General features: G+C 42.1%; 1 protein-coding gene across 4 annotated transcripts in view; it reads right to left on the minus strand.

The window, feature by feature from the left end:
* The window catches only part of nin (ninein (GSK3B interacting protein)), a 193,682-nt gene that overhangs the window by 44,129 nt on the left and 137,414 nt on the right, over positions 1–12,139 (minus strand). For all 4 annotated transcript variants that reach the window (XR_011960443.1, XM_072568685.1, XM_072568686.1 and 1 more), the window contains exons 8-13: positions 11,967–12,134; positions 11,661–11,797; positions 5,970–6,110; positions 4,043–4,217; positions 1,593–1,703; positions 887–976 (exon numbers count right to left, since the gene is read on the minus strand). Coding sequence is in view for 3 of the 4 variants with exons in the window: in XM_072568685.1 (XP_072424786.1) it covers positions 887–976; positions 1,593–1,703; positions 4,043–4,217; positions 5,970–6,110; positions 11,661–11,797; positions 11,967–12,134 (822 nt within the window). In the remaining variant the exon portion in view is untranslated. The remainder of the gene's footprint in view (positions 1–886; positions 977–1,592; positions 1,704–4,042; positions 4,218–5,969; positions 6,111–11,660; positions 11,798–11,966; positions 12,135–12,139) is intronic.

A 12,139-nucleotide genomic window follows, 5' to 3' on the forward strand; every position in this document is an offset into this window, starting at 1 on the left:
CTTTCTGTTCGATTCAATGGACGCAAACATGCACACATGCAAGCATACAAAATAAAGAGGGCATGACTATGGAGAGTGCACATGTGGTGATTAGGAGAAAGTCTGCCAAGTGCTTCTTTCTTATGGTTGCCTATTTCTACATTCTCAGCCTCCTCACATTCATCAATGACATCTTTTAGCTTCTAATTAGAATATCCTTGCTCCAGCTGTTCCATGTGGATGCCTCTTTGAATTGAGAGGTTAGAGAGAATACAGCCAATGATGATGATCCTGAATGCAAGGCTTGATTGTACTGGGACCAGACCCAAGAACTGAGGCACTGGGTATCTCTGCTTTATGATGTCCTCAATAATCAATCTGAATGAGAGATACACATTTTCACATTAGTTCTTTCCTGCTGTTTCAGGGTTTGTAGATGGATCATAACTTAGTGCTACAAGCTGAGCCACCCTCACACGAAAGCTCCATGAATCTTAATCAGGAGTGCAGCATTCACCTGCAGTGTCCAGTACAGATAGTCATACATGCAGAACCAAAGTGGAATAGATACCCTGGTAGCTGATGGTTGGGGAAGCCCCTGTTTACAATCAATAGCACCTTGGAGTTTTGGTAATTTGCCATTTGGAAATGTTGTTGCCTTCAGGAACATTCACTTAACTATTATTGACAATTTCGTACTGAAGCCTGCTTCAGTGTCTGACAGGTTAAATAGCTGAAAGTAATTACAAACGTGAAAATGTGACGAGATTAAGCTTAAAAACCAGTGACAAACAACATATAACAGAACCAACCCACAAATACCATCAGCTACCCATAGCTTACTTTAAAAATGTAGCCAAAGTCCTGTTTGCCAAATTACATTAGGTGTGGGCTCAAGTGTACTTACTCTACATTGCTGCTCATATTCCTTTCTCATCCGGGTAAATTTTTCTTCATGCAAGAAGAATTCAGCACTGGTTGGATCAAGGTCTCCAAACTGTAAGCAAGAAATGGGAAAGAAATATTTCCAGTATTTACAATTTCATTTTTGAGTCTATTCTATTGTATATGTGCACAGTGAATTTGATCAGCAGTTTTCATTGAATATATTCTACAATGCATTGCTTAAAAAGTCAAAATGTATAAAGTTAAAACAACAGGACCAGCATATATACTTCAAAATGGATTTTTATTTCCTTTTGATCTAAATGATTACTGTAGTCTGAACAATATTTTTATTTACGTTAAATATATAATCAGTAAATAAATATATTCAGTAAAAATCTGAATCTTCAATGCAACTTCCATGTTATGAGAGATAAAATCAGCTAATGCTGGTAATACTTAGTCTGGCTGCAAGTGTGGATAGAAAAATAGAACTATTATTTCAGATCTGTGACCTTTCATTAAAGCATTTTCAGCAATTTCTGATTTTATTTCAGATTTTCATCAATTACCATATTTGAGAAAAGTAAACTAATTTATTTGCAAAGGATTAATACATTGCTCTTCAAAAAACAAAATTTTTAATTGAATGTCATAGTAGATGTCAAACCTCCGGCATCATCCAATACTAGGCACATGGTAAACCTCGATAAATCAAATTGAATTACCTTTTCTTTGAATATAGTGTCCAAATTATTTTGTAACTTCTTTGCTAGGTTCTCAAACTCAAACAGCTTCTCTGAATTTTCTATAAGTTCTTTTTCCAATCGACTGTTTTCCTTTAAGATATGGAAAAACAACTGAAATAAGTACAATAACAAAAAGTACTGGGGAAATAAATTAGGCTAAAAGGCTATTAAGTCCTCGAGACCTGATGCTTCGCATCCTATGATTTAAAATAAAGTAGCTACATAGAAAGTAGATGCACTGATAGTAATCTTTCAGGAATCCTTAGATTCATCAAAAATCCAAGATGATTGGAAAACAGCCAATATAACATCCTTATTCAAAAGAGAGGGAGACATAAAACAGGCAACTATAGGCCAGTTAGCTTCATATCTGTCACTGGGAATACGTTTGATTGTGTTATGAAGGATGTAACAGCACAGCATTTAGAAAAGCATAATAATATCAAGCAGAATCAACATGGGTTCATGAGGGGGAAATCATGTCTGACAAATTTATTAGAGTTCTTTGAGGAGGTAACAGCAGGGTAGACAGAAGAGAACCAATAGATATAATATATTTGGATTTCCAAACAGTGTTTGATAAGGTACCCCATATAAGCTACTCAATAAGATGAGTCCATGGTGTTGGGAATAGAATATTTACATGGATAGAGATTGGGCTAAGTAACAGAAGACAGAGAGTTGGGATAAAGGGACATTTTCAGGATGGCAACCTGTGCCACAAAAATGAGTTTGGGGCTACAATACATTCATGAATTAAATGAGGGACATGAATGTTCTAACACAAAGTTTGTAGATTATATAATAATAGGGAGGAAGGATGACACAAAGTATCTGCAGAGGGAATTAGACAGGTTACATGAGTTGGCCAAAAGTTGGCAGATGGAACATAAATGTGGGGAAACATAAGGTTGTGCACTTTGGCAGTCGAGGAGTTTAATATTATTTGAATGGGGAAAAACTGCAGCACAAAGTGGTTTGGGGGTTATTATGCATAACACTATAAAACTCAAACAACTAGCACACAAGATCAGTGGGTAATAGGGAAGGCAAATAGATTGTTGAACTTTATTTCCCTAATGAATAGAGTATAAAAATAGGGAAGTATTGCTAAAACTCCAGAAAGCACTAATTAGATTGCAACTGGAAAACTGTGAATTGTTTTGCTCCCCCTTATCTATAGAAAAATATACTGGCATTGGAAGAAGTTCAGAGAAAGTTCATTAGGTTGATTCCAGGATGGAGGGATGTTCTTATGAGGAGAGGTTGAGTAGTTTTGGCATGCATTCACTGGAATTTAGAAGACTGAGGGTGACCTTATTGAAACATTTACAATTATTAGGGGTATTGACTGTGTAGATGCGGAGAGATTGTATCCCTTTGTGAGAGAGTTTAGGATCAATGAGCACAATCTCAGGGTAAAGGGTTGCCCATTTAAGACAGAGATAAGGAGGAATTCCCTCTCTCAGAGAGTAGTCAATCCATGGAATTCTTTCCTCAGGGCTGTTGAGGCTGGGTTGTTAACTATAATCAAGGCTGTGAAAAGCAGGTTTTTAATAAGTAAGGAAATCTAGGATTATAGGGTAAAGGCAGGAGAGGGGAGTTGAAGATTATCAGATCAGCCGTGATCTTGAATAGCAGAGCAGACTTGATGGACCAAATGGCCCACTTCCTACGTCTTATAGTCTTATGACCAAATTAGCTTTCTAGGAAGAAATTCAACATTGCAAAACTGTACTTTGAAAAGTTAAATCGAAACAAATTGTGAAAATAAATTTTGCTATTCTTTTGAAGAGTTAAATACTGCAGCTTTGCTGTGTGCACACAGGAAATATTAGGAATTATTTTAATGCAGAATTGCTGTACATTCCATTCATATTGTTATTTCTGCGTTACTGTCCTCGGCCACCAGCACATACAGTATAAAAAGTATAGATTCTTGCATTTGTATAGCGAGGAATCATGATAAGTTCTTCCTCCCCCCAACATAACTCCAAGAGAATCTAAAGATGGTGGCTTTGCATTCACTTAGGCTCCAGTATACAGTAGGTGAAGAACAACATTTTGGAAAAGTGTGTATGATATTAAATTAATTGTCAAGACTTCTGAAGCTAGCATCACTTGCTGTTCTTCAAATGAGTATAGGAAAATCAAGCCAGTGTTCAAACGTGTTTCACAAGCAAGAAAGATGTGCAGTGAGGAATAAATTGTATGCCCATGAAGAGAGAACAACCTAAATATTCATCACTTCACAGTATTTCATCACAAATTCAGTTTAAACAAAAATATTTGATCCAGCTGAAAGAGAATTCTTTGGCATATCACCTTAAGCTCTGAAATATGAATCTAATCACTTTACATAGTTTCTCTTCCTTGGTGAATTATACATTTATAAAACAAAAATTATAAACAGAAAAGGGAATGTTTACCTTCAATGACAGAGCAAGTCGATCCCTGAGGTATCCATCTTCCACTTTCATTTTCTCAATCTCTTTCTCAAGTTCTGTTCTTTGTTTACTGGCCTGGTGGAAAATCTGGTCTTTTTCTTTGGTTAGATCTGCCTTCAAAGCAGCAAAACGATGTCTATATTCTTGCTCTAGCTTGCTAAACAATAAAGAGCACAACAATATGAACAATGTGAAACCACTTATTTGTTGGATTACTTTTAGCTTGGGTGTTTTACAGCAGCAGAATATTTTTTGACACATGCAAACAGACCAAAGGATTCAACTTGAAGAACGAATATTTAGCAGCCAAATAACAAAAGAAATGTGAGACTTTAAGAATTACCATTAAATTTTCATGTATATTGTGAACTTTTTCATAATCCAGACATGAAGATTTTCAGCAAATTGAAAGTACTGCTGTGTTAAATCAGATCTACTCCATATTTATGCTTTATAATCTTCCCACAATACCATCTGCCAGCACAATATCCATTTCAACAATGGCTCTCTGCACATTCCCAACATAGCCATTATAAGAACTTTCTCAACTATTCTGTTAAGTGCTACTTCAACCAGATTGTTCTTTTTCTTGTTCCCATAAATACATAAAATACACTACAAGGAGCATTTACTAGCAGTGTAATACATTATCTGGTGACTCATTTGATTAATCCTAATAAAACTATTAAGGGCAAGTCTTATAATTGTTACAGAACCAGCTTCTTGTATCCCTGAAATGAATGTTCTATCTATAAATGAATCATGGGCCTGTGGAGTCTGTCTTTGGAGAAATTATATTCCAATGATTAGGAATAGACCTTTTGAATCGATTTTACTGTGTTTAACAGTCTTCTATTGTGCTAAAGACAACTGCAGACTAATTCATCTTAAACATAAACTAATTTTCATGTACTGCTACAAATGATATGTTATTCTGGAATAGGTTATCTATAGTTTTCTGGAGTGGTTGTAATTACCTAAATTATATGGTACAGATAACACAATAACCTTTTACATTCCCAATTGAATGATATGTATGCTTTATTAGAAGGACAGGCATGTCTTGAATACAGGGAGTCAGTGAGGTCTGCAGATGCTGAAGATCAGAGTTGACAGTGTTTTGCTGGAACACACTCTCATGTCTTGAATACAACATAGTGCTCAATACATTCACCTGTTGCTGTGCTGAAGCTGATCTATCCCTTCTAAAGTCAACTTGCTAACTCAGATGGAGGAAAACCAACATTTGCATCCATGCTTCTGCTAATACTTTACTTGGGCTAGGCTCAAAGTGGTGAATGACAATAATATGGGCTGTGCAGTGGCTCCAAGATTCAACGCACGTCAATTGGCATGATGGGCAAAGCAATGCACTGATTTGTGGCTTTCGATGTTGCTATTGTGCATGGACCTCAGAGGTCTGCACACTGAAAAGAAAAATTCAAGGGAGTATTGGCCTGGATTGATCATCCTGTGGTCTCCACTCTTCCACTTCATTCAGTGTTTTGGGGACTTTCCTGGCTTGGTGTTTATTGCCTGTTCCTAATTGCCTTTCAGGTGGTGGTACTGAGCTGCCCTCTTCAGGTTATGGCTCCTTTGGTGTAGGTAATCACACAATGGTGTTAGCGAGGGAGTTCCAGGACTCTGACCTATCAACAGCAAAGGAACAGTGATGGATTTCCAAGTCAGAATTGTGTATGTCTTTAAGGTGAACTTGCAGTTGGTTGTATTCCATGGATCTGCTGCCCTTGTCCTTTTCTGGATGGCAATGGGTGTGAGTTTCCCTTGCAAATAACTGATCAACCATCCTAATACAATTGTAATTCATGCATAATAAATGCAAAACTAAATTCAACTGTTAAAGGTAAAACATGCTGCATGGACTATAGTCACAAAAGATGTTAAGTACCGGAGATTGCATTCATTGAGGTGTTCTATAGCAGCATGGCGATCATCCACTTCAGAAGCCATCAAATTTTTCAGTTTTTCCGCTTTTTCTAAGTCCATTCGAAGTTTTTCTTTTTCTCTTAAAACCTGATCAACACGTTCCCTAAAAGAAGAAGCAATTGTGATAAACTTCATGAAAACAATGTACTCAAATGAAATTAAATATTTTTTGTTAACGAATCATTGTACAGAAAGTAGTAATGATTTCAGGGATGTTATGGGGTGTCCTGTACTTGGTTTATTTAAATTTTTTGAAGTAAAGGGGTAATTGTTTTAACAGAGTTGCTTTGTGATCCCTCATTGTTACAAAGAGTTATAACTATACACTTGATGCTGTTTGCATCGATTATTTATGGGGAGGCTGAAGGTAGAGATTGTGTATAAAATGTACCCTTATGTTGCATTAGGGAGTACTGTTCCAAAGACTTTGCAAATGAAGAGTACTGCCCATATCCACTGTTTCCTTTCACAATGTCACTGTTATATCAGGATATTTCTGGATAACTCACATTCCAAAATTAAGAAAGATACCCTAACTTTGAAGACTACCAGGTACATGCATACGTGCACTGACAGCTAAGTTTGTAGGAGTTATCAGATATCTTATTCAGTTTTTTACTCTTCGTGAGATGATGTTGAGTACTATTGTGGAATCCACACTGCTATGCAGGCTAAGACTGGCCAACTCCCAACATATGGAGGTCAAATCCAAGACTATCATCAGCTTTACAGGTCAATGTCACAATTCACAAACACTTTGGGTATAACAAGAGAACTCCATAATCCTGTTTTTATTATTCTAACCTTTGCATTCTCTTGAAAACTAATTACAGGAACTCAATTTTTAAATTTGATTGATTAGATTACTTACAGTGTGGAAACAGGCCTTTCGGCCCAACAAGTCCACACCGACCCGCCGAAGCGCAACCCACCCAGACCCATTCCCCTACATTTATCCCTGCACCTAACGCTACGGGCAATTTAGCACGGCCAATTCACCTGACCTGCACATTTTTGGACTGTGGGAGGAAACCAGAGCACCCGGAGGAAACCCACGCAGACACGGGGAGAATGTGCAAACTCCATACAGTCAGTCGCCTGAGGTGGGAATTGAACCCGGGTCTCTGGTGCTGTGAGGCAACAGTGCTAACCACTTGTGCCACCGTGCCGCCCACCACTTTACTGCCACTTCAATTTACTGTATGAATACTAATTTAGAAATACTGGGCTGAAGCTTATGGCTTTTTTGGCTAAGAACAAGTCACATTGAATTTGGTGGAATGATTTTCACAGTTTTCTCGCTGTATCTTATCAAACATGAAGCATTGATAGGTGTTCCAGCCCATACAGCAGGAACAATATCCGATTTTTCACCTTATCTTTTAATGCACCATTTCTGGAACAACCTGCCATTTACTGGAATTGACTGGCATCCCAGACACTGGCATTATAGTTCAAAGCCCGGTGTGCATCTGGCCAAGCACTGCCAGTCTGGAGCTACCCTGCACAGCTCCTGGCATTTGCCTGGACATGGCAGACAGTGTGAAATTGGCATCTAGCTTTGTGGGCAGGAAGATCCTGCTGGATGGGGCGATGCACAGGGAGGACTCCCAGGAGAAGCAGTGGAGGCCACAACACCTGACCATGGCAGCTTAGTCTGAGGTTCCCATCCAGGTTACAGCAGTCAAAGCCATCTGGAAGAATGCCCATCACTGCAAGAAGGTCAATGACCTCCTCTGCTCTGCCAGTTTAAGTGCCACTATTCTCTCTCCAATACCTCACATTCACTCTCTCTGTTATTGGATCCACTTCCACCAAGATTCATGCTGCACCACGCTCTTTATTGCCTACACCATCTTGCCCAACCCAACATGCAATACCACTCACCCAGCATGCCCTCTGCGTGCCTAATCATTTGGGAAACCCACTCACCTGCATCAACAGTAACAGCTGTGCCACCCACTTTCATCTTCCATAATATCTGCAATTTCTCTCAGTCCAGGAGGAAAACAGCTCACAATACAACACAGAGTCATAACTGGAGGTGTACCACCCATCTTCCAGCTACTCACTGCTTATCAATAGAGGATTTTGAGTCTGATTCTGATTGCCCTGAGCAGAACTGGGACTGGTCTCAGAGGTTGCTGTTGACTTAAAGTACTGCGAAGCCTGAGCAATTGTTATCACCCTTGACTAGACTGAAGCCTGCTGACAATGATGACAAGCTTCCTGACTCTGTTTTGTGCTACATGGCATGGTAAGATACTAGTAATATGAGCCTGGTATCTCTGGCTGAAGGGACAATATACGAAAATGCAAGGTAAGGTAATGTACAGCAGGGATGCTGTGAGCATCCAGGTAGGCACAGAGTAAGTAAACGCAATGTCAGGAAGCACACGGCCTGGACCAGATGACAGGCTAGGTACATGCCCATAATCATACAGTGTTCTTGCTGCAGCGTTAAAGCAATGGGTGTTAGACTAGCCTGAGGTGTAATAATTGAAGTCATGAAGCATCCTGTAAATGGATCAGAGAAATGCCATCAGGTTTGCAGAAACTAGCACACATTGGATACCAACATCCATGTAGCCAATGTCCGTAGTGTATGCTTGAAATGGAGGTTTTATTTGGAGCAAGTAGCAAGTTGTACATAGTTTCCATGTTGAGTTTTCCTCACAGCTAGTTTGTACAATGATTTTTGACAAGATCACAACCGGTGGCAAGTTAGGCTGTTAATAAGGCATTTAACAAGCAATAATGAGCATTACTTAGGAACATTCCTCTGTCTGGTGGGAATCTCACTACACCACATAAAAAAGGTGAACAAGGTGCGGCAAGGTGATCTTGATGTCGAGATGTGAGCTGAAAATGTGTTGCTGGAAAAGCACAGCAGGTCAGGCAGCATCCAAGGAACAGGAGAATCGACGTTTCGGGCATGAGCCCTTCTTCAGGAATGAGGAAAGTGTGTCCAGCAGGCTAAGATAAAAGGTAGGGAGGAGGGACTTTGGGGAGGGGTGTTGGAAATGTGATAGATGGAAGGAGGTCAAGGTGAGGGTGATAGGCCGGAGAGGGGGTGGGGGCGGAGAGGTCAGGAAGAAGATTGCAGGTTAGGAAGGTGGTGCTGAGTTTGAGGGATTTGACTGAGATAAGGTGGGGGGAGGGGAAATGAGGAAACTGGAGAAATCTGAGTTCATCCCTTGTGGTTGGAGGGTTCCTAGGCAGAAGATGAGGCGCTCTTCCTCCAGCCGTCGTGTTGCTATGGTCTGGCGATGTAGGAGTCCAAGGACCTGCATGCCCTTGGTGGAGTGGGAGGGGGAGTTGAAGTGTTGAGCCACTGGGTGGTTGGGTTGGTTGGTCCATGTGTCCCAGAGGTGTTCTCTGAAATGTTCCGCAAGTAGGTCTCCCCAATATAGAGGAGGCCACATCGGGTGCAGCGGATGCAATAAATGATGTGTGTAGAGGTGCAGGTGAATTTGTGGCGGATATGGAAGTATCCCTTGGGGCCTTGGAGGGAAGTAAGCGGGGGGGGGTTGGGCGTAAGTTTTGCATTTCTTGCAGTTGCAGGGGAAGGTGCCGGGAGTGGAGGTTGGGTTGGTGGGGGATGTGGACCTGATGAGGGAGTCACGGAGGGAGTGGTCTTTTCGGAACACTGACAGGGGAGGGGAGGGAAATATATCCTTGGTGGTGGGGTCCGTTTGGAGGTGGTGGAAATGACAACGGATGATACGATGTGTATGGAGGTTGGTGGGTGGTAGGTGAGGACCAGTGGGGTTCTGTCCTGGGGCGATTGGAGGGGTGGGGCTCAAGGGCGGAGGAGCAGGAAGTGGAGGAGATGTGGTGGAGGACATCGTCGATCACATCTGGGGGGAAATTGCAGTCTTTGAAGAAGGAGGCCATCTGGGTTGTACGGTATTGGATCTGGTCCTCCTGGGAGCAGATGCGGCGGAGATGAAGGAATTGGGAATATGGGATGGCGTTTTTACAGGGGGCAGGGTGGAAGGTGTAGTCTAGGTAGCTATGGGAGTCGGTCGGTTTATAGTAAATGTCCGTGTTGATTCGGTCGCCTGAGATAGAAATGGAAAGGTCTAGGAAGGGGAGGGAGGAGTCTGAGACGGTCCAGGTGAATTTGAGGTCGTGGTGGAAGGTGTTGGTAAAGTAGATGAACTGTTCAATCTCCTCGTGGGAGCACGAGGCAGTGCCGATACAGTCATCGATGTAGCGGAGGAAAAGGTTGGGGGTGGTGCCAGTGTAGCTGCAGAAGATGGACTGTTCCACATATCCTACGAAGAGGCAGGCATAGCTGGGGCCCATGCGGGTGCCCATGGCTACTCCTTTGGTTTGGAGGAAATGGGAGGATTGGAAAGAGAAGTTGTTCAGAGTGAGGACCAGTTCAGTTAGTCGAAGGAGGGTGTCAGTGGAAGGATACTGGTTGGTACAGCAGGAAAGGAAGAAGCGGAGGGCTTTGAGTCCTTTGTGATGGGGGATGGAGGTGTACAGGGACTGGATGTCCATGGTGAAGATAAGGCGTTGGGGACTGGGGAAGTGAAAATCATGGAGGAGGTGGAGGGCGTGGGTGGTGTCCCGAATGTAGGTGGGGAGTTTTTGGACTAAGGGGGACAGGACCGTGTCGAGGTATGCAGAGATGAGTTCGGTGGGGCAGGAGCAGGCTGAGACAATGGGTCGGCCTGGGCAGTCAGGTTTGTGGATTTTGGGCAGGAGGTAGAAACGGGCGGTGCGGGGTTGTGGGATGATGAGGTTGGAGGCGGTGGATGGGAGATCCCCTGAGGTGATGAGGCTATGGATGGTCTGGGAGATGATGGTTTGGTGGTGGGAGGTGGGGTCATAGTCAAGGGGGCAGTAGGAGGAGGTGTCCATGAGCTGGCGTTTAGCCTCAGCGGTGTAAAGGTCGGTGCGCCAAACTACTACCACGCCTCCCTTGTCTGCCAGTTTGATAGTGAGGTTGGGGTTGGAACGGAGGGAGTGGAGGGTTGCACGTTCCGAGGGTGAGAGGTTGGAGTGGGTGAGAGGGGTGGAGAGGTTAAGGCGGCTAATGTTGCGGCGGCAGTTGGCCATGAAGAGATCGAGGGCAGGTAAGAGGCTAGCACAGGGTGTCCAGGTGGATGGGGTGTGTTGGAGGCGGGAGAAGGGGTCGTCAGAGGGTGGGCGAGAATCCTGGTTGAAGAAGTAGGTGCGGAGGCGAAGGCGGTGGAAGAATTGTTTGATGTCACGCCGCGTGTTGAACTCGTTAATCCGAGAGCGTAGGGGAATGAAGGTGAGGCCACCTTCATGAATTTCTCTCACGATTCCATCATTCACCTCACCAAAGCCCACATCACTTAGAGCCTGATAAGATTCCAACCTGTATTTCTACCAGAAAGAAAATTCAAACAAAAATAAACTGAAAGAAAAACTAAAATAGAGAGATGAGTAGGAAAGTATTCAGCGAAAGGCTTCAGAAGTTGGATCAGCTAAAAATACACTGACACTAATGTAATCAGTGTCCACAAATCAGTATATGAACAAAGAAATGTGCAGGCATATGCAAAAGAAATGTGAAAGAATTCATTAGATTAGATTAGATTAGATTACTTACAGTGTGGAAACTGGCCCTTCTTTTATTCTATCTTACAAAAAAAAGAAACAATTGACTTACTTTAAATGTCTAATCTCATTTTTGAAGCTGGCCAGAACAGCTTGGTGGATTCCATTCTTTGTTATCAGGAGCTCGTTCTCCAAAGCCAGGGTAAGTTCTGTCAGGTTGACCTTCCCATACAGATCAAAATCCAAGGTCTGAAACAGTGAGCACTTATGTTGGCCATCATGTAGAATCCATCAAGCACATCACCATTAATGAGAGGCATGTAATTCTCACATCCATTCATAGCGATCATAATAAAATGTAAACAAGTTTGTACAATTAAGCATTTTTTCACCCAAAGATTTTCATCTGTTGTCATACCTTTAGAATTTCAAGGCCATTTTCAATTCCTTCATCTTGCCAGGTATCCAAGATCTGATCTGCTGAAGTGTAACCTGTCCCATCGTCCAAGCATGAAAATAGACGAAGGCCAATAGTACTAGTCATAGCAGATGGGGTAGCAGTGCGCCGGCCGCTTTCATCAAATGGCTAAC

The sequence above is a fragment of the Chiloscyllium punctatum genome, chromosome 4 (assembly GCF_047496795.1).
Source record: "Chiloscyllium punctatum isolate Juve2018m chromosome 4, sChiPun1.3, whole genome shotgun sequence".
NCBI lineage: Eukaryota > Metazoa > Chordata > Chondrichthyes > Orectolobiformes > Hemiscylliidae > Chiloscyllium > Chiloscyllium punctatum.